General features: G+C 53.3%; 6 protein-coding genes across 6 annotated transcripts; 4 read left to right on the forward strand and 2 right to left on the reverse strand.

The window, feature by feature from the left end:
* Window positions 1–350: 350 nt before the first annotated feature.
* J4E84_009793 (uncharacterized protein) lies at window positions 351–3,646 on the forward strand (the record flags this gene model as incomplete). Its single annotated transcript, XM_049392353.1, has 2 exons — window positions 351–1,545; window positions 2,784–3,646. The coding sequence occupies 2 exons, from the start codon at window positions 351–353 to the stop codon at window positions 3,644–3,646; spliced, it is 2,058 nt and encodes a 685-aa protein (XP_049239936.1).
* Window positions 3,647–4,356: 710 nt separating this feature from the next.
* On the reverse strand, window positions 4,357–6,007 carry J4E84_009794 (uncharacterized protein; the record flags this gene model as incomplete). Its single annotated transcript, XM_049392354.1, has 4 exons — window positions 4,357–4,634; window positions 4,686–4,906; window positions 4,957–5,885; window positions 5,939–6,007. 4 exons carry the CDS (start codon window positions 6,005–6,007, stop codon window positions 4,357–4,359), a joined length of 1,497 nt encoding a protein of 498 aa, XP_049239937.1.
* A 948-nt stretch (window positions 6,008–6,955) lies between these two features.
* J4E84_009795 (uncharacterized protein) lies at window positions 6,956–7,891 on the forward strand (the record flags this gene model as incomplete). Its single annotated transcript, XM_049392355.1, has 3 exons — window positions 6,956–7,155; window positions 7,345–7,459; window positions 7,511–7,891. The coding sequence occupies 3 exons, from the start codon at window positions 6,956–6,958 to the stop codon at window positions 7,889–7,891; spliced, it is 696 nt and encodes a 231-aa protein (XP_049239938.1).
* Window positions 7,892–8,686: 795 nt separating this feature from the next.
* J4E84_009796 (uncharacterized protein) lies at window positions 8,687–9,642 on the reverse strand (the record flags this gene model as incomplete). The annotated part of the gene is made up of 2 exons (XM_049392356.1): window positions 8,687–9,486; window positions 9,534–9,642. 2 exons carry the CDS (start codon window positions 9,640–9,642, stop codon window positions 8,687–8,689), a joined length of 909 nt encoding a protein of 302 aa, XP_049239939.1.
* A 936-nt stretch (window positions 9,643–10,578) lies between these two features.
* On the forward strand, window positions 10,579–12,977 carry MET26 (homocysteine methyltransferase Met26; the record flags this gene model as incomplete). The annotated part of the gene is made up of 3 exons (XM_049392357.1): window positions 10,579–10,809; window positions 10,858–10,959; window positions 11,010–12,977. The coding sequence occupies 3 exons, from the start codon at window positions 10,579–10,581 to the stop codon at window positions 12,975–12,977; spliced, it is 2,301 nt and encodes a 766-aa protein (XP_049239940.1).
* A 2,052-nt stretch (window positions 12,978–15,029) lies between these two features.
* Window positions 15,030–18,437, forward strand: J4E84_009798 (uncharacterized protein; the record flags this gene model as incomplete). The annotated part of the gene is made up of 1 exon (XM_049392358.1): window positions 15,030–18,437. One exon carries the CDS (start codon window positions 15,030–15,032, stop codon window positions 18,435–18,437), a length of 3,408 nt encoding a protein of 1,135 aa, XP_049239941.1.
* Between the last annotated feature and the right edge of the window lie 3,940 nt (window positions 18,438–22,377).

Raw genomic sequence — 22,377 nt, forward strand, 5'->3', positions numbered from 1 at the left:
TTTCTTTGTCTGATCTGTCGCTAGGGCGATTGGCATTCTCGTTATGGGCCTCACTGGCGCTGGCAAAAGCACATTCATTTCCCAAGTCACACAGAAGAGTGCAGATATCGGGCATTCGCTAGAGTCATGTATGTTCATCTTGAATGATCGGAACATAGACCTAATCATTTTAAGGTACCACTGATGTCGTGTTTCAGACATTGCAGCGAAGGAACGGCCAACTAGTATATCTCATCGACACGCCAGGCTTTGACGACACTCATTTGGAATACGCAGCGGTCTTTCGAAAGATTGCTTCATTCATCTGCACCTATTGCGATGGCTATGGGCGCAGTATCCCAATCGGAGGTATGATCTATGTTCAGCGGATAACAGACATGAGAATGTCGGGATCTTCCCTCAAGAGCCTCCGGATATTTGAGAAGATCTGCGGCGAGCGAAACTTTCAGGACGTTGTGATTGTTACAACGATGTGGAACTCGCTGAAGACGAAGGAAGCGCATGATGCCGCAAGGATGCGTGAAGACATGATGGGGGAAAGACCTGAGTTCTTTGGAAATATGATAAGAGGTGGAGCTAGGATGGAGCAATACCAAGGCGATACCTACAGCGGCATCCGGATTGTCGAATCATTAGCAGATAGATGGAGAAAGGTCAGTCTGCAATTGCAGCGCGAGATGCGACGAGGCGTGGCTACGAAACTCGAAGACACAACAGCAGGAAGATACATCGACGGTGAACTTGCCAATGCACGCGAGAAGTACGAGACGCAAAAGCGGGAGCTAGAGGAGTGTGCAGAGGAGGCTGAGGATGATGATGACCTAAGAAGCGAATTCGTTGAGCAAGCTGAAGACTGTATACGTCACGTCAACAGCATTATAACTGATCAAAGGAGTCTTTCCGTCACACTCGAAGACATGCGGAATGAGCAGGTAGCCGGGTGTAGCATCGGCCGGAACGACCCGCCAGAGGATATAGTGCATGGAAACAACTCCGCGCGCATTTTCGAGCTTGAGCATGAGGTTCAAGGGCTGAAAAGAGTAATAGAAGAGCAGCGTGTAGAAGGTCTCCTTGCCCAACATGGAGGTCTGGAAAGGATCGAAGCGGTTAGGCAAGAGATAGCAGAGGCCAAGGAACGAGATCAAGTTGTGCGCGAGAAAACGAAGGAAAGGCGGCCAAAGGAGGTCATTATGTGGATGCGAGATTTCTTCGCCCTAAGACCCGCTGGAGATATCATACCACCACCACGTCGAGCCGACTCCATGCCCATAGAGACAATGATCTCTAAGAAGACTGGTACAAGGGCTTGGAAGCGAAGTCGATCAAAAAGTCGTCGACCAGGTATCAAGCGCACATCCTCGGATGATCATCCAAAACAGCCTCACACTACTCCGCAGTACCTCCAGGATCAACAGACCGACGAGCCTGGCTATCTTGATGAATCAGAGAGCGAGTCTGACAGCGATATGGAGGACCCAGCGCCTCCGATGTACACGCCGCATCATCCCCATTCGTATACACCTGCGGCCCCATATGTACATGACAGTCGCTATCACGTCTCGCCTCATGATGTTTCTAGCGATCCTACTGGGATGGTGCGCGTTCCACCACCACAGCCTCAGCCTCTGATGCGAAGAATCCCACATTCCGCGGGTCCGCCGTATGGCCAGCATCTTCTCAGGGCTCCTTCACATAGCAGTGGCCCACCAGGCGATTACAATTACCGTGGATAGAGTAGACGGGTTCGATACAACTGCGATTAACTTCTCTCAGGTATTCATCACTCTTGGGCGAGCAGATCTTCACTCCGTACCAAGCTTAGCCATGAGAGATGTATCGTGTAGCTATCGCTAGGCTTGCAATGACGTAGGGTCTCGATCGCCGCATCTGCATGAACTTCCAGACATTCAAAATTTCTCATCTCCAGATACTATCTAGTGTGGCACAGTCTATACCAGCTCAGCGCGTGGCTGCATAAACCTTCAGTAAAACAAGCTGTGTCACGACACTTGGGCTGCATGCACTGCCCCGCCATGGAGTGCGCGCAAGATAAAACGTGGGGGCATCGCGGAGCTGAGAACTATCCGGTGAACTACAAAGGACGACTGCGCGATAACTGCAATATCGGTGCTCTGCAATGGAGGGGCACTTACGACGTTGGTTCGTCGTTCGCTAGCCTATTAGCCGCCGTGGTGCGTTGTCACCACATCACTAAGCCGGGGGCTTGCATACAAAGGCAACGCCGCACATCGAGGCGCAAGGCTGGTACTAGCGTCATGTGAGGCTATGCATGAACCTGTAGTTCCCATCCCAGGATAGTTCCTTACAAAGCGGTTGCCTTGTCGCCTTGTCGGCTATGCTACAGCATCCACTCCAGGAATGAGAAGCTTCCATCGCTCAACTTGAGTGACTTGGATGACTAGAAAACAACATATCCTTTGCCCTTCATCCGTAGTTACGACGAATTAACCACAAGTATGACGAATAGAGTGGATAGCCCTCATCGCGAGGTACCTCCTCTGCCGGAATTGACGTACGAGCCTATCAACCCTCTGACGGCTATCTACTGACTTCATTGCGAAGGCCCGACGACATAATTATTGCAGTGATGGGCATAACTGGCTGCGGAAAAACTACTTTCGTGAACCTCTTCTCTGATCGCAAGCTCGAGGTTGGGCATGGACTAGACTCATGTGAGAGCTATTTTCCTCCCCCCTATGCACCGTGGACTAAGTGAACTCCAGGCACGGTATCAGTGCAAGTTGTACCTTGTACGTTCGAAGACGGCACGAAGGTCTACCTGGTCGATACCCCTGGCTTCGATGACACCTATCGGTCCGACTCCGAAATCCTGCGCGAAGTCGCGCTCTGGCTGAACAAGGCGCACACGGAGAAATTGCGACTAGCTGGAATCATCTTCCTCCAACGGATCTCAGATGTGCGAGTAGGCGGTAGCGGAATTAAGAACATAAAAATGTTCCAAAAGCTGTGTGGTGACGGCCCGCTGTCAAGCGTGGTGTTAGCGACAACAATGTGGGACATGGCCTCACCAAATGCAGCAATCGAACGCGAAAGAGAACTACAAGAACAACCACAGCTATGGAAACGAATGATAGACCACGGAAGCTGCGTATTCCGTCACGACAAAGGAAAGTCGTCAGCGCTGAAGATCATCAAATACCTGATGAAGCGCAAAAAGCCCGTAACACTCGACATACAGCGCGAAATGGTCGACCAAAACCTCGAACTAGTCGACACAGGCGCCGGAGGCGCCCTAGCATCATCCGTAGAGACGCTCATCAAACACTACGAAAAGAAGCTAAAAGAGCTGGAACAAGACCTCAAAGAGGCCCGCGACCAAAGCAACAAAGAAGACCGTGAGATTTTGGAAGCATCGCGGAAACAATATCAAGACAATATCGCAAAGCAACAGCAGGAGATGCAGAATTTACAGGTTAGTGCGGCGCAGCTGATAGAGGATGCTAAGAAGCGGTTTGAAGAGAGCGAGGTGTCGGCAAGGGAGAATATGCTAAGGGCTCAGGCGAATCATGCGGCGGAGCTGGAGAAGCAGAGGGTGGTGTTGCAGAGACAGTTTAAGGAGAAGTATCTGCAGATGATGCATGAGCGGGCGTGTAATGTGATGTAGCAGAAGATAATTTAATGGCGTTTCTACGTAAAGTTAGAGTCTTGAGACGCGTGCGTCCATCACGTTCTCAATTTTTGATGTCGGGACCATGTTGGATGTGCGCAGTCATACAGCACGAATGACTCGAGGCGCGTCCCTAAACGCGTCTTGCCTACCGTGTGGAAGTGAACCGGGACGCGCAGCCAAAGCGAAGTCAGCCCTCGCTGAGACAGACGCCTTCGCCTGGGGGCAAAAATGACGTGAGAAGGGTCGTACCACGCAGGATGATGCGGTATTCACCCAGGAAAGAAGTGATGGGATGAGATGGACGCAATGTTCGAGTCCGACACGCGTGTCGGCGCGTCATCAGATACGGCTAGCGTGACCCAAGTGGGCCCGCCAAGCGAAATTTGGCTTTGGCTTTCACGCCTGCCTGCCACCCTGCCTTCCTTTACGCCAGCCTTCATGACGCCAGCACGTCAACAACGGGTGTTCTCCAGCATCTCCAAATTCACAATTTTCATTATCTCCGGATTGCGCGACGAGGTTTCGTTGCAGTCTTTTGCTTTGACTCCAGCCCAAGAGTGGTGTTGACACCTCGGAACGCCATCCGAATGGAGTATGCACGTCAGTCACAACGGAAGTCGCACTTCCAAGAACGATATGGTCATGTTGCTATCACACCGACACATTATGGCTATCGATTCGTGCTATGAAATCACATCCACCACCTACTGAACATTCGAGATCTTGAAGCCTCCAGGCACGAGCTTCTGGAAGACACCCGCAGGGTCATACTTCTTCGCTGCAGCCTTCATCTTCCTCACGGAAGCGGAACCATAGCTTGCGAGGGGGTCTTGCGTGTTATCCGCGTAGTTTAGGTACAGGTATGGGTTGTCGGCACCGATGCTCTCAGCATATTCGCGGATTCCGTTGACGAGATCGGCGCCTGCGGCTTGAAAGAGCGCGTCTTGCTCAGCACCTTGCCAAGAGATGTAGGGTTGGTATACTATGTTCACTGATCAGTATGCAGTCGTTACAGAATCCCAGAGCAACTTACGACACAGCACCTGTTCACCAAAGCGCTCCAAGCCCAGCATGTTGCCGCCCTTGGACGCGCTCTGCCTCCAGTACGAAGGCGGAAGGGGCTGATAGAGCACATAGATCTGCCAGTCACCCGTGGCTTTGGCCTTCAGGTTGGACAGCACATCCATGTAGATCTCATGGGCTTTGGTCATGACGCGAAGATCGTTCGCGAAAGTCAGCGTACCAAAGTACACGCTAGGTTGTTGATCAGCATCTGTTAAGAACAGGAGGCGCATTTAGCTTACCTATGTGTAGTAGCGCCTGCGAGTTCCGCTGCCAGCGACGACATGTTCCTGATACCTGTGGAGTCCGAGATATTGCCAGGAATCGCCAAAAACTCGTCATAGGCCGCGGGTCTTGATACTGGCTCAGCATAGTCGTACGCGTTCAGTATCAAGTCGGCCCCCGCTGAGCTCTGATACACCGGCATGACGATAGCCGAACCTTTCGGTTCCTTGTCAATGTTGTTGGAGAAGTTGATCAGGGCCTTGAAATGATCTTGGATGGTCGACTCTGGGTAAATGACAAGGCCGCCCCACATGCCGGCATAGTCGAAGGTGCCGAATTTGAAGCTGGTAACGATGCCGAAGTTATTGTTGCCGCCTTTGAGGACAGCAAAGAGATCTGAACGCGAAGTCTTGGACGCGGTCACAATACGACCGTCAGCAAGGACGACCTCGAACTCGATGACGTTGTCGCAGACCAGACCCCGCCCCGGAGAAAAGTACGAGATCCCACCGCCAAGCGTAAGACCGCCGACACCAACTGTGGACGAACGCCCACCACTCGTCATCGCGTTCAGTGGCTCCAGCGTATCGTATACGTCGTTCCAAGTTGCCGCAGGACCGACTTTGACCAAAGCCTTCTTAGCGTCATACTCAACGGTGCTGAGATAGTGCAAGTCGAGTGTTACGCCATCCTCAATGTTTGAGGCTCCGACGTATGGCGTGTGTCCACCACTACGAACCGCAAACTTGCATGACTTCAATCGACTAGCAGCTGTGAGGGTCTTGACAGCAAGGGCGACTTCTTTTGCGGTCTTGGGCTGGACAATGCAGTTGGGTGTGATAACCTGCTGCTTCACATCGAAGTATGAATCTTCCCGCGTCTCATACGCATCTTGACCAGGGTATAGCAGCCGATTCTTTAGGGACGTAAGAGCAAGAGCGGAGCACTGCAGATGTTAGCAGACGTTTCGAATAGAAGGGAATTAAAGAGCAGCCTCACGCAATAGTCAGCATGCGCGAATGGGATGACAGCCGCTGCCGCAAGTAAGGTAAGGGATAAGCGAGTCATGGTACTGACAAGTTCAATAGATGGAGAAATAACACAAGGAACACTCGATGGTCGAAACGTTGACGCAGGCTGTGGCACGCTTTTCTACCCGCTCATATCTCTCAACAGGTTGAGGGATTAACCTCAGCAAGGATGCGCAATTCCTGCTCCGCAATGACTCGACATATGAGATGAAGCTGGATGCTCGAAGGATGCCAAAATTGTGTCCAGAACTGGACCCGATGTGGCGTTCGACCTGTGCCGCGAAGGCTATACACCCGTCGGCAGCAAAGCGGCAATGCCGTCAATTTGTTCGCTAAAAGGTGGCTTACAGGGGTCTTTGAACGTATGCTTCTCCATAGGTTCGAGATCACTTTACACACGGCTCGGCACAAGCAGTTAATTTGGGGATCATCCGCGACCCTGGCGAGCGGACCGCGGAGAGCTAGGAACGAGGCACAGTCGTTTTAACGGCTATCAACAGACGCTTCGCGGACCTCGGTCAACCATACTGGTGGATGCGACGCCTAAGGGATGGCCAATTCCATGAACGCCACAACCTTGGCATGCTTGTGCTCACCCCAAGCTTCCGCCAGGCAGGAAGACATCTGAGCCGTTATTGCCATGCACAGCCATGATTCCGATGCAGTGGAGTGGCACAGGTATACTGACCAAGTTCTTGGTCGGCGGTGCAGTACTCCAGGCCAATCTCATGCTGCATGTGCGAGCCTCATTGCCTAAGCGATGCGGCGTGTACAGTGTCATTGCTTGTGCGCTATAACTGACCATCACAGTTAATAGCAGGATCTCATGCGGCATGGAGCATAGTTACATGTTGAGGATGTTGGTTGACCAAAGCAAGAAATGACGGATTGTGATGACCCGGACGATGGGGACGAGAATGCGAACTGAAATATAGACACGACAGCCGATGAATAGGGACGCACACTTTCTCCAAATAATTGCATCATGGACATGAACAAGCCCATCTTTCCGGCTCCGCCTGGATATCTCGTTGATGTCGATAACCCGCAAAGAACGGGCGAGGCTGCCAACTTCTGGATTGGCACATTGGGCATGATTGTTGCCGCCATCTTCATGGCTATACGCGTCTACACGAAAACAAGGCTAGCGAAGAACTTTACACCAGATGATAGTAAGCTCTTCAGGTCTGGCCGAGATCGACAAAGGCCGAAACATTGCATCTTGTTTCTGACAACATCTATAGTAGCGCTGCTCATAGCCTGGGTGCGTCGCATCGCAGCTTGAAGAACATGCATGTTCGACAATTCGTGCTAACGATCAGACCTGCAGTGCTTCTCCATCGCAATACAAGTTCCCATTCTCTGTGCGTCTAGCAAGGCCCACTCCCACCGTCCCCGATCTAACAACCTAGCAGTCCAATACGGCCGCGGCACACTCGGCATCCACATCTGGGAACTGACCGGCCATCGCGTTAACTCTACCATGAACGTAAGCGCCGCCATCAACCCCTCCTAATAATCCCGCCTGACCACTCAACAGTTGATCAGCGTAGCAAGCATAATCTACTGCCCCTTCCTCGCGAGCGCCAAGCTCTCCCTCCTCTTCTTCTACCTCCGCCTATCCCACCTCCGCTGGTTCAAATCATGTGTCTACGCAAGCATGTTCCTCGTTGTTGGATACAACATTGCACTTGTCTTCCCCCTCATCTTCGCTTGTACGCCTTTCAAACGGAACTGGGATGTTACCATCACCGAAGGAAGTTGCATTGATAGGACACCTCTCTATATGGCGACGGCGGTGTTGAACATGGCTACGGATATCTTGTTGCTTGTGCTGCCGGTGCCGATGGTGGTTAGGTTGCAGATTCCGAGGGCGCAGAAGATGGGGTTGATATGTATTTTTGGGGTGGGCTCGCTGTAAGTCACCAGTCCTGCCATGAGTCCGGCGTAAGTTATGTGAGGCATAAAGCTGATAGAAAAAATCAGGACATGCATCACAAGTGGCGTCCGCCTCGCCCTCCTCTTCCCCATGCTCCAAACCGTCGATCAGACCTGGGCGATCGTTATGCCGGGTATCTGGATGTAAGTCCATACAATTCCACCCCATACCACACCACACCACACCCTAAATCAAAATCTCCATATCGCCATTCACCCAATCTATTACCATGAAACGCATTACCTAACCTTCAAACAGCCTCATAGAAGCCAACCTCGTAATAATAACCGGCTGCCTACCCACCATGCGCCTCTTCTTCCGACACGTCGCCCCCCACCTCATCGGCGAATCTACCTTACGTAGCAGTCGGAATCGAAGTCGCGGTACCAAACAAAGTCGTAGTGCAGGAGGACATGATGCGGATGGCTCGCAGCATCAATCCGAGCTCGAGAGAATTGGTGTGCGGACTAAATCGACGATGAGGTATGAACATGTAGAGGACGATGGCGTCAGCGTGGAGAGCGAGGACAGGATGAGTGCGGGGTGGATGTGTGATAGGGATTCGGAACGAGGGATTGTTGTGAAAGAAGACGGAGATGGGGGGATCAGAAAGACGTCGAGTGTGGTTATTGAGAGTGAGGTAGGGGAGTGTGGGAAGGGGGATGTGAGGCAGAGTGTTACGTGTGTACGGTAGACTAGGAACCTCACAAAAAACCGTCCTTGCTGATGTCATATTCTTGTTGTTCTCATTCATGTCCTCGTTACCCTCGCCGATGCCTAGAAGCTGAACTTCATACCACCATTCGCACAAATCACACTACCCGTAGTCCACCCCGCCTCAGGCAAACACAGCATTCCCACCACACCCCCAATCTCCTCACTATACCCCGGCCTTCCACCCGCACCCTGGCTCGCCTCATAGATCCTCTCCGGATCGATCCCCTTCCTTGGCGCTGCAAGAGGTGTATTCTCGATAAACGGTTTGTTCTGCGCAATGAACGCGTCGTCATTACTCCAGTACATATCCGTAGCAACAGGACCAGGGTTAATCGCATTAACCGTGCAGCGCTCCGCCAACTCCCTTGACCACGTCCTCGTCATGCTCTCCAGCGCCGCCTTTGTACCGCCGTAGATAGACTGGCCTTTGTATCCCAGGCTCGAACTCACAGAGCTGAGGTTAACGATACGGCCCGATCGATCATTCGGCAGATACTGCGTCGCCGCCTTCACCAGCAGCAGCGGCCCCCGTACATTGATATTGAACTGCCTAGCAAAGTCCTCACAATCCACGTTTTCGACGTAGTTGTTTCCAGCGACGCCTGCGTTGTTGATGATGATGTCGAGTTGGAACTTGCCCGTCTTGGGGTGCTGGAAGTTGTTCTTGGTTACTTCGACGAGGTGGGCGGGGCCGTTTTCTGAACCCATGCTTGCTTGGACGCTGATGGCTTTTATACCGTATTCGGCGGAGAGTTCGGAGGCGAGGGAGGAGGCGGTCGAGGACGAGGAGTCGGAGGTGTAGTTTATGGAGACGTTGCAGCCTTTGCTGGCGAGGTTGCGGGCGATTTCTACGCCGATGCCTGGGGGTGTTAGAACGGGATGTAGTTTGGGTATGTGGCTGGAATACCTCGAGATGCTCCGGTGATGATGGCATTTCGTCCTTCCAACACGCGCTGGCCTGAGCCGCCGGCCAGGTTTGTGGAGGCGGTTCGGGTGTGAGTCGGTCTTGAGGCCATTGTGATATGCGTGTGAATATTATCCGTGTGTGTTTCACTGGCTCGGGGGGTTGTTGCGCTTGTTATCGTCTACTTGGCTTGTTGATGGCGGGGTTTTATACACGATGCGGGGTTGTGGAGACAGCTAAATAAGGCAAGTACTCGGTGGTTCCGCCGCCTCGTCGTGAACCCTTCGCTCGGACATTTACCGACCATCGTGAGAAGAGCTGCAGTGCAAACCACCGATGGCACCTGACTCGCATGCCGCCTTGGTGTTCTGCTCGAGACGAGTTGATGGCATTGTCCCGATGTCGATGATCTTCAGGGTCTGAGCTAACCCAGAAGATGCCTGTTGAGATGCAGAACCCGCTAAGAGCTGGCGCGGAGCTGATTCATGCTGTCATGGACGACGTGTTAGACATGGCCAATACTCAACACCCAGTCGAGAAGGGATCGTTCCTGCGTGAATCTTTACAGGGTGCCTCGTCCCTGTGCTGTGGAAACATCCGAATTCTCACCGGACACGCTTGAAGTTGCGCAAGCTCGTCACCGCCAAGGCTCCGAGCGCCCCTCCGCCGATGTCGCTTTGGGGAAAAGTTAGCATTAGCAGAGCTAGTGCGCGATAGCTGTGGGCATGGGAGCGCTAAAGCAGCAGGATAGTCCAAGATAATCGCTCCACACTGCGTAGATTGAGGGAAGCCCTGACGAACGGCGGATTGTTCTCGCCGTTGCAGAATAAAGTTGAGGGCGGTGAGTGCACCGTCGAATCGGAGCCACGTAGGCGCCAACCCCGCGACGTTGCTGCATACGCCAGCAAAAAACATAAAGCACACCATCCGCTACCACTCTTCCTCCTACATCCCACCTTCCTCCCTCACCCTCTTCCCCCTCCCCTCTACCACATCCTACCCATCCCCCCAATTATCACAGTTGTCCGCATCGGACAATCACATCACAATGGTACACTCTTCAGTACTCGGTTTCCCCCGCATGGGTGCGGACCGTGAGCTCAAGAAGGCCAACGAGGCCTACTGGGCGGACAAGCTCTCGCGCGATGACCTGATCAAGGAGGGCAAGCGCCTGCGGTTGGAGCACTGGAAGATCCAGAAGGACGCCGGCGTCGATGTCATTCCCAGCAACGACTTCGCCTTCTACGACCACCTCCTCGACCACATCCAGCTCTTCAACGTAAGCACACGTCATCCAATACCCGCTGCGGCCGACTAACAGGACTAGGCTATCCCAGAGCGCTACTCCAAGCACTCGCTGCATAAGCTCGATGAGTACTTCGCCATGGGCCGTGGCCACCAGAAGGACGGTGTCGACGTCCCCTCGCTGGTAAGTCCCGAAAGTTCGGGAGTTATCAACACCCTCTAACCCCACTACAGGAGATGGTCAAGTGGTTCGACTCAAACTACCACTACGTCAAGCCCACCCTCCAAGACAACCAGACCTTCACCCTCGCCGAGAACCCCAAGCCCGTCGCTGAGTTCCTCGAGGCCAAGGAGGCGGGCATCAATACCCGCCCCGTCCTCATCGGACCTGTCTCCTTCCTCGCTCTCGGCAAGGCCGACCGTGGCCAGTCCGTCGACCCCATCACCCTTCTCGAGAAGCTGCTGCCGGTATACGTCGAGCTCCTCCAGAAGCTGAAGGAGGCCGGTGCCGAGTACGTCCAGATTGACGAGCCTGTCCTCGTCTACGACCTCCCCCAGAAGGTCAAGGATGCCTTCAAGCCCGCATACGAGAAGCTCGTCGGCAGCGGTCTGCCCAAGCTTGTCCTTGCCACCTACTTCGGTGACATCGTCCACAACTTCGAGGTCTTCCCCAGCCTCCAGGGTGTTGCTGGTATCCACATCGACCTTGTTAGGAACCCTGAGCAGCTCGAGAGCGTCATCGGTAAGCTTGGCTCCAACCAGGTTCTGTCAGTTGGTGTCGTCGACGGCCGCAACATCTGGAAGACCAACTTCAAGAACGCCATCGAGATTGTTGAGACTGCTGTCCAGAAGCTCGGCAAGGACCGTGTCCTCGTTGCCACCTCCAGCTCCCTTCTCCACACTCCCCACTCTCTCGACAGCGAGAAGAAGCTGCCCGAGGAGGTCAAGGACTGGTTCTCCTTCGCCTGCCAGAAGGTCTCCGAGGTCGTTGTCATCGCCAAGGCTGTCAACGACGGCCCAGCATCCGTCCGTGAGGCTCTTGAGGCCAACGCCAAGTCGATGCAGGCTCGTGCCTCATCTGAGCGCACCAACAACAAGGCTGTCAAGGACCGCCAGGCCAGCGTCACCCCTGAGCAGCACGAGCGCAAGTCTGGCTTCCCCGAGCGTTACGCTCAGCAGAAGAAGCACCTCAACCTTCCCATGTTCCCTACCACCACCATCGGATCCTTCCCCCAGACCAAGGAGATCCGTATCTCGCGTAACAAGTTCACCAAGGGTGAGATCACACCCGAGGAGTACGAGAAGTTCATCGAGAAGGAGATTGAGGAGGTCGTCAAGATCCAGGACGAGCTTGGCCTTGACGTCTACGTTCACGGCGAGCCCGAGCGTAACGACATGGTGCAGTACTTCGGTGAGCGCCTTGACGGTTATGCCTTCACCACCAAGGGTTGGGTCCAGTCCTACGGATCCCGCTGCGTCCGTCCCCCGATCATCGTCGGTGACATCTCGCGCCCTGCTCCCATGACCGTCAAGGAGTCCAAGTACGCCGCCTCCATCTCCAAGAAGCCCATGAAGGGTATGCTTACTGGACCCATCACCTGCCTCCGATGGTCCTTCCCCCGTGACGATGTCCACCAGTCTGTCCAGGCCCAGCAACTTGCTCTCGCCCTCCGCGATGAGGTTGTTGACCTTGAGTCTGCTGGCATCTACGTCATCCAGGTCGACGAGCCCGCTCTCCGTGAGGGTCTTCCTCTCCGTGCCGGCACTGAGCGCGAGAAGTACCTCTCATGGGCTGTCGACTCTTTCAAGCTCGCCTGCGCTGGTGTCCAGGACTCTACCCAGATCCATTCCCACTTCTGCTACTCCGAGTTCCAGGACTTCTTCCACGCCATTGCCGCGCTCGATGCTGATGTCCTCTCCATCGAGAACAGCAAGAGCGACGCCAAGCTCCTCAAGGTCTTTGAGGACAAGGCCTACCCCCGGCACATTGGTCCTGGTGTCTACGACATCCACTCCCCTCGTATCCCCTCCGAGCAGGAGATCAAGGACCGTCTCGCCGAGATGCTCACCTACCTCAAGCCTGAGCAGCTCTGGGTCAACCCCGACTGCGGTCTCAAGACGCGTCAGTGGAAGGAGACCAAGGCAGCGCTTGTTAACCTTGTCAACGCCGCCAAGTTCTACCGCGAGAAGTACTCTTCTTAGGCTCTTTGCTATTTAGCATATCCTCTTTGACTGCCTTTCATCAAGGTAGTCGCTTCAAGCAGCATATCAACATGCCGCTTTGTAATGTGTGTAATGACTAGTTATGATACCCAAAAGTTCAACCTGCATCATGGGTCGTTTGGCGGTGCAAAAAGGATTGAAGAAGAGGTGTATGGACGCATCTCAACATCGGCGTTCATCACAAGCAGCGAATGGGCTGGCTTTGGCGTTTTGATTTTCTCTGGGGACTATGTGTGCGACGATTGTCGCAGGGAGATGAGATAGCGTGTGACGGAGCAAGAGCTCTGTCAGTGTGGAGTAGACGATCTCATCTTGATATGGGATGAGCTGAATGAAAATATGTCAGTGTCGCTCTATAATTGAGTATTCAGTATACGTGATGAAGGTGTTGTCTTGCAATTTGCAGGATCGTGTGGGACAGACTGTTCTCCCATGAAAAGACCTAGCCATGAGCTCAAGCTACCAGGGTGTGCTACTGTCTAAAAAAAGCAAGCAGAAATGTGAAGACGACGAAGCTCACATGTACTCTTGCTAGTTCTACACCGCAGTGTGCACAATGTCTGCGTACCTAATTTTAACTTGTTGTTCTATTGATATTCCATAATACTGCGAGACCTTCATATTGCCTTCTAGATACGGCGCAGCGAGCGGCTTGCCCCGCCTATAATACTGACAGTATAAGCATAAACAGACACGTCCAACTAAGAGGCAGCGAAGACGATGATTACTTTGTTGAACGTGCTGCTGCTTTGTTGCAGGCACAAAGTCGCTTCATGAGTTTTTGTATGATCGCAATCCAGATTATGTTCCCAGATACATTTTCTAGCCACGGCGATGATGGATGTAAGTCAAGCTTAAGTAACAGTAGTACGTCGACGCGTCCCCAGCCCGCGAAAACCTTCTCGACGACCGAAGGCCCGAATTGCCAATAGATCTCAGCTGATGCGTCGTGTATCTGAAACAAAAGCGGATGGGAAGGTAGTGTCATCGACTTTTTTACGCGTGGAAGCGGTAGACGCAACCTTGGAAGTTGGAAGGTGGGGGCTGCGATGCGCTCGTGCTGACGGTGCTGTCATACCGCCGACCTTCTACCAACCTCCTCTCTATCTCGACTCTGGAGCTACACAGTGTGTCGCGCAATGTTGTCACGATGGTTGATTGTTTCTCCGACGACAGAAGACGGAACAATTACTTTTTGAAGCATTCCAAGTCCGACGACGATGGGTGGGCTATATTTTCACATGCTATGATCATAGTTGATGCGCGCACGCCACGAAAAGCCGTTGCCCCGAACGACCCTGTTTACTAACCAGCTTGGCGTGCGTAAATCAGGGCAAATCAGGCCCAGACGCGTTCGGAACGGCTCCCGATCGTGGCATGCAATACTGATTGGACCGATGGACGCTTCCCGCCGAGATATACACGCTAGAATAGTATGTTACGCAACTTTAGTCGAGTCCTACGCGGCTGGGTCGAGAGCTTTGCGGGCTGGGCCTCTGTTGACAGACCAGCCACCTCGACGCTTGACGGTCTCGTGCATGAACTGCGGATCTGAGATGGGTGGGTGGGGGAGGAGGAGGGGAGGTGGTGGAGGCCTCATCTATCTGTGTGTATGTGTGTATGTGTGTATGTGTGTATGTGTGTATGTGTGTATGTGTGTATGTGTGTATGTGTGTTCATGTGCAGTGTATGTGCCTGTAGGAGTGTATATGTGTTGCATGGGGCGATACAGTTCTTCTAGTCTGACGTTGCAAGGCAGAAGATCCTGTTCCAAGGTTACGCGGTCGCGTAAACAAACCGTGCGGCCCCTGCAACGAACCCCGAACGCCAGCCATCTCGACTCTAGACGGTCCCGTGCATGGCCCGCAGATCTAAGCCCACTGTCTGGTTTACGTCCGCGCATCTTCATCTCCACCTGTACTGTCGCTTTCCAGAGTCTGTGTTACGCTGTCCCGCATCCTCAGAGTCGTGGTTCATGGGACGTCATCTCCAGCATTCGAGGTGAAGGTCCTCGCGCATCATACCACCACTATGTCGACATCGCTAAGGCTACCTATCGAACTCCGGATGCAATGGCTACCACTCCTGTCGACTTCGCTACTGCTGTCTGTCGTCGCAGCCCAGATGCCCTACAACCCTACACGCCTCCTCCAAAACAATGATACCCTCTACGTCTTCCGCCCGTCGTCGCAATCGTCTACGCAATTCGCACTGAGCACCATCGATCTATCGTCCCAGGTCAAAGCGTCGAACCTGCCTTACAACACACTGTACGCAACGCTGCCCTTCCTCGACGACAATGCCCCGCGCGCTTTCACCCCGGTTCTCGACCACGACGGCAACCTGACTGTATACACGGGCGACTGCACTCTGGGTGCGAGGGGTGGCGAGTTGTGGAGTTTCGTACCGGATACATCAGAGAACGTTGTCAAGGGCAGTTGGAGCAAGCAGGATGTTTCGGTGGTCGAAAGTTCGCATACGTCCATCATGGGCGCGAACTACCTCAGCGGTGGCATGACCTTCTCGTCTATCGTGGGTGGGAAGGCTGCGAATACCGGCGCATACTTCTTCGGTGGTATGTGTCCTGATCAAAACGAGACTGCGAGCGACTGGCAGTCTGCGGCCAATTACTCAAACTTCATGGTCACTGTACAACCTTCGGAGGATACGAGCAAGCCACTCAACTACGACATCGATGTCTCCTCCAGCCGCGGACCGCCTATACCCGAAGCAGGATTCACCATCACGGGTCTTTCACCAACCTTCTCCGACCGAAGCGATGACACGCAGATACAACAGCAGAACTTCGTCCTCATCGGAGGCCATACCAGTGCTGCCTTTATCAACATGTCGCAGATTGCGCTCTTTTCCCTTCCGGAACAGGGCTGGACCTTTATCGGCGTCGATCAACCTGACACCACACGTACAGACCTAGCTATTCGAGCAGACGTCACCTCGATCGATCCTCGTTCCGGTCATACCGCTGTGCTGAGTCCGGATGGCCAGCAGATCGTTGTAGTCGGAGGTTGGGTGGGCGACATCAATACACCGGCAGACCCCCAGTTCGCTATACTCAGCGTTGCAGATGGTTATGGTGGTGCTGGTGACTGGGAGTGGGTAGTTCCATCTACTACTGGTACCGGACTGCCGAATGACGGTGGTCTATATGGTCATGGAGCGGCCATGCTCCCAGGAGGTGTACTGATGATTACCGGCGGCTATTCTATTTCATCATCCGGCACACAGCGAAGAGACGTCGCGCCAGCAGCAAACACGCAAACATACTTCCTTAACGTCACATCGAATACCTGGATCTCGGATTATACTCCCCCGGTCAAAGAGTCGCCGTCAGAGTCTGCCAGTAGCGGACTGTTGTCTACGACTGGACAAAAGGCTGGCTTGGGTGTCGGTGTTGGTATCGGTTTGGCGGCGATATGTGGAGTGTTCGCGCTCTACATGTGGTATGCAAGGCGTATGAAGAAGCGAAGGGAGTTCCGTGAAAAGCAACTGCAAGAGATCTCCTACACTACTCACAGATACAACGCCGAAGACTACCCTCAAAGCTTCGATGGCCGCGGCGGAAACTCGGATGCTCTGGACTATATTACCGATCAGAACGGGCCTTACTACTTCCCAGCCGGTACACAGGGTGGACAGGGATGGAAGTCTACTAATCGAGGTGACGTGGAAAGAACTGGCTTGCTAGTCGAGGTTCCAAGTCCAACGCGCGGATTGCGACGCAACTTGAGTGGCAGACCTCAGTACGCCATGGGCAGGCCCCGAGGTCCAGGAAGCATACATCCTATCGATGAGCTGGAGGAGGAGCCTGATGAAGAGTCAGCGCACGACAATAATACACCGGGAAGGCATCAGGAGATGGCAGAGACACGACAAAGATCTGGGTCGGCAATACTTGATAACGCTCCAGTTTTGGATCCATTCACCGAATCCCCTGGACGTAACAGGAACACCCTTCATTCGGCGTCCCCGTCGCCTCAACACCAGAGCTATGAGGTTAATACCAATTCAGCTGGAAGACTATCGCCTGACAAGTCTACGTCTGAACGTACAAGCTCAAACCTCAGCGAGAGGAGTACGCTGTCATGGACTTCATCCAATGGAGGCGTTGGGCGCAGTGCATCTATGCGTTCGGGTCCCATGTTGAACACGGCCATGCGTGCCAACCCATTCAAGACGCCTGATACAAGTCCTACTCATGATAAGGCTGGCCGACACTCACCAGAAGATCCGCGAACGCAGTCCTTCAGTAGCCTGCAAGGCGAGCAGGATGTCGACTCATTCCGCACCGCACAATCATCGTTTTCTCGTCTACAAGCAGAAGGCGAGGTACTCCTCGGTGGAAACCCAGAGCGATCAAGACCCGACACCAGTTCTTCCGGTTCAACGACTCATCGCGACTCAGACCGCAGCAACAGTCGCGCAGCCACAGCGACACCTGCAACATCCTTCGCCCTAGACCTATCATCCGCCCCTCGTCCCGCGACCAGAGAGCGCAGAATGAGCTGGCTAGGCAGCGTCCGCAGAGTACTAACACGTTCCGTCTCCAGCGCCGAACGCACGCGCTCCCTCACCACAGCACCAACATACCACGAGCCCTACAGAGACGATCCCACCTCCCCCGTCGACCCCTCTCCCCGCTCCATCAACAGAAAATCCCTGCCTGCTCCCGCGACTACAAATTCGACGCCCCAACGCGCCGCTTCCGACGCAAGCTTCTGGCGCAACCGCCGCGGCAAACAGGACTGGCTCGAAGAAGAACAAGACCCTGCCTGGCGCCGCACTGCAGGCGATGACTGGGGCGCGCCTGAAGACATCGCCATCCTTGAGCGTGAACGCGCGCGTCAAGAGTGGCGCGAACGCGGTAGCAATCTCCTCGTCACTATCAATAGTGAGGAGAGGTTGCCTACCCCGCGTACACCCATATCCCCAGACCAACTAGGCGTACCCCCGTCACACGACAGAGGCGACGACAGAGACCGTCCCTGCACCCCCGCCAGCGAAGCAGACTGGGACGTCGAAGCCGCAGTCGAGCGTCGCGTCGTGCAAGTCATGTTTACCGTACCCAAGTCTAAACTCAGAGTCGTTAATGCGGATATCGATGGTGCGAGTATATTGAGTGATGTTCCCCCTCCAAGCGTTGCTGGGGATGATCATGGGAATGGGAATGGGAAGGAGTCCCCGACGAGGGTGAAGGATCTGGCGGGGAGGTTTGAACAGATGAGCAGTAGTGGGAGTAGAGGGGGTAGTCCGAGGATGAGTCCGAGGCCGAGCCCGTCGAATTCTATTAAGAGTTTGAAGGTTAGGGGGAAGGCTAGTCAGAGCAGTTTGGCGAGGGAGGTGAGTGTTAGGAGTAAGAGGTTGGGGAGTGGGGCGGGGATGAGTCCGCTTGGTAAAGGCAAGGAGAGGCTAGAGGAGTAGGGATGAAGATGGTGGTTTTCGGTTGTATGAATCTTGTTTTTCGATTTTGATGATGATCTAGGGATAGCGATTGGCGTTTGGGATGATAGATATCCTCGATGTTTGATTTCACATAGTAGCACGATTTAGTGTTGACGTGCTCCACGGTCGCTTTTTTTGCACGAAGACGAAGCGATGTAGTTAAGATTTAGTTTGAACGACCTTATATTTCTATTCGAATGAACACTGGTAGATGCAATTCATAGAACCTATCCGCATCAACTTGACATGTGCAAAAGCCGTTGGCTGACAGTATGGAGGTGTTCGAGGCTAGAACGCTGCCGTCGTCGGCCGCCTTGCCTCTTCCTCTGGGTGGGTGGGGGAGGCGGAGGGGTGGTGGTGGATGTCCCCTCCCTTGAATCAGAGCGCGGTCCGTGACAGTGCGTTCACGGCGGCTCTTTGTTCGGTTATTGCGGGTTGTGCTGGTAACGGGATGAAGTTGGGATGTAGAGATGACTTTATTCTTCTCATTCTGTGATCATGACTTGTTAGACACACGGCTTCAACCTGGAACGTTGACATGTGCAAGATTCTTTGGTCGAGGATGCAAAGGACTTCGAGGCTAGAACGTTGCCGTCGTCGGCCGCCTTTCCCCTTCCTCGCCCGTTGCGGCGGGTGTAACACGGCAAGCGTGTTCCGTAAGAGTGTGACGAAGTCATTCTTTGTTTAGACGGGGCGGTTATGGTTATTGTGGGTTTAGTGTCACTCATCCCACGTCCATCTCGACTCGTCATTGTCAACAAATTAGAAGTTGTGGGTTTGGTGTGACCTATCCGACGCCATCAAAGCCTGCCATCTTCGGAATTTAGGATTCGTGGGTTTAGTGCGACATGTCAACCACTCTCAATCTCAGATCAATCCGCGCAATATGGGAACATCGTGGGGTACATAGCACATGTACTCCTCCCCATGTGCTGTTGAGTACTTGTGCAATAGATACCCGAAGATATAGTTAGGGCGAATGAGACTCTTTGTTTAAGACATGCGGTCGCTCGACTAGCCGCCTACTATAGAAGCAGTTCAATCAAGTACATAGGTAGCATGGTGGTGGATGGTATGAAGGGCTAGTATGTGCCCTTGAGGGCAAGTCAAAAGATGAGCACACGTATACATTATGCACCCAGCGAAGGAACGATACAACCTCTCGGAAAGCAAATCAACAATCGACTACAACGAAAATACCCGCGGTGAAGCGGAAAACCTGGATACAGGACGCGATGAATTTCCCAACACCTACCTCGACTGCTGCCATCACCTCCTCACAGAATGGATTCTGTGGTTTCTCATAGACGATGTGTCGAAACAGGAAGAACGCAAGACGGAAGACGCAAGCGCAGTACTTCCTCGAGTGGACTCTGGTATCGGGATCAATCTACTGGGACAAGATAATCTACAGTTGTCGTGTTCAGCGACGCCGACACCACCGGCCTCAGTCACCCTTATCTTCCGTTTCGACGACGGCACAACGATCAAACACGTTCCCTATCCTGCCTTCTCCAACTGGTCCGCTATCAACGCCGTTCTCCACCAATTGGCACACGACGGCATCGTCGTCCATGACTTATGGGACGTGCAAGAAAATATGCAGATCGGGAGTGGTGACTGGCACGCGCGGATACAACCCGGAAGCCAGATAGAAGCGCGGTGTTTTAAGAACGGACTGATTTGTGGTTGTACCGATGAAGATGAGAGTAGTGGTGACGAGGGTGATGACGAAATGGTTGAGTCGGATGAAGATGGGGGTAATACAAAAAGCGAGTACAGAATGAGTTGGAAGCGTTCAGCGAAGATTACAAGAAAAGAGCATACATGGTGGTTCACTCGATGGCGAGAAAGAGTAGAAAAGACTATGCCAGGGAGAAAGGAAGCATTGGATGAGCCGTCGTGGTTTATGATAGTATTATGGTGTACATCTGTTGTCGGCATTGTAATTATAGTCACCGTATTGAGTCTATAGCTCCTTCCCCAATCCAAACCCTCACCCCTCCCACCCTCCTACACCCCAACCCCTCTCCGCCGCCCTAACCATCCCCTCATCCCCCGCCACCCTCCCCTCATACGTCCACCCCCTCTCCCTCACCATCCTCCTCTCACACGCCTGCCACAATCTCTCTTGTTCCTCATCCCTCTTATTCCATCCCGGTTTCCTCCACACCGGCTTCTCCCATGGGTCATCTGCGGCCCGTTTAATCCATCCTTTCGCCTCTTTCCAAACCATTAATTCGCGCCATTCGCCGATGTGGTAGTAGTCTGAGAGTGGGGGCAGGTGCGGGAAGAGGCGGTGCCATGCTGCGCGGGGGCCTTCTTTGGGTGGTGGTGTTGTTGGTGGTGATGCTTCCGTGGATGAGGAGAGGTAGGAGGAGGTTGCGGTGCGGAGGGCGAGGGTGCGGGCGGCGGTTTCTAGTGCGAGGGCGGAGGAGGATAGTGGTGCGTTCTCGCTTCCACGTGAACGTGGAGCGGTGGCGGTAGCGGCGCGCGTAGCTGGTTTTGATGTCGAACCCGAAGCCGCATGTCCACGTGACCTTGAAGCTCCGGTCGTCTTCGCCCTTGAAATCTCTTCGTTTTGAGAGGCTTTCAACGTTTTTGTGCGCTTTCTTCGGCCTCTTTCTTCTACTTGCGCCTCTGCCTCCTGCTCTTGCGCTGAGGCGTTACTTGCCTCTATCTCTTCTTCCTGATATAAGAAAAGAGAAACGCGTTTGCGCTTCGGGTTATCCGCCTTGGGATCTTGAACTTCTTGAACTTTTTGCACCACTTGTGCATCAGCCTTACCTCTAGGCACAACCTGATTCCAAATCCTTATTGGGATATGTAATTTGGGAGATTTCTTATCCTTTGCTGCAACTTCTACTTCCACCTCCACTTCCACTTCTGGTGGTGGTGGTGGTGGTGGTGAGGAAACAACCTCTTCCTGCACCTCCTCTTCTACCTCCACAACTTCATCCTCCTCATACGCACTCTCCGTCTCTTCTCCTTGATCAACCTCTCCATCAACTCCTCCATCAACCCCTCTATCCATCTCGCGATAAGACCACAGGTTCCTCAACAGGTTGGCGTTCATGGCCTGAATTGCAGGGGTTGTGGCTAGGGATTGGAAAGACATGTTGTGTAGGAGTCTGGCGTATTTCTTGAAAATCGGCTATTGAACCGCGAGCGTGACGTATGACCTTGGGTATGGTGTGCAAGCGCGTTTGTAGTAGTGGTGGGTGTGTGTAGTAGGCAACTGTAGCTAATGCCTGTTCGTATGTAGTACTTGAGCCGATGTGTAGTCAGTTGAGTGTGTGATGGCGGCGTGAATGTACGCGGGTTGAGCGGATATAGTTAACTGAGTGTGTGATGACGGCGTGAATGTGAGTTGATTGATCGTATGTATCAGTCGAGCAGGTGCGTGATATATGAGCGTTGGTGAGGTCGAGCGAGCGTGTGTAGTTGGCTTAGTGCTTCAGTCAGTGTGCGATCGTAATTCTCTGGAGATAGAAAGACAACAGGATACATCCAGGCTTATAAACAAAAGTAATGTGAGAATTTCCAGCGACCTTGACTGAATGCAATGACTGTATCCAGAGTTCGCACTCCCCAGTAGAAAAGCGCGCAGTGTGTTCGGACAAGTACTCCGAAAGCCCACCGCAGGAATATTCTACGTCAAACGTGGGAACAAATCGCTAGCCCAAGGTCCTCACCGCACGAGCCACTATGTTGTTGTGAATTGATAGATGTTTTGGATATCGAGGCATTGCCACTGGCTGCAGAAGTGGAAGTGGGTCGCGGCTCTAATACCCGTGAGTGTATGCCTTGGGTGAGCAAGTACGCGGCCAATGGAAATTCGAGCATTGCACAACCAGCCTCAAGGGCGATGACAACACAACGAGAAAATGACCAAGTATGACGAGTAAATGCTACGGAC

This window comes from Alternaria hordeiaustralica, assembly GCF_023758085.1.
Source record: "Alternaria hordeiaustralica strain BMP 2776 chromosome Unknown scaffold_32, whole genome shotgun sequence".
NCBI classification, from domain to species: Eukaryota; Fungi; Ascomycota; class Dothideomycetes; order Pleosporales; family Pleosporaceae; genus Alternaria; species Alternaria hordeiaustralica.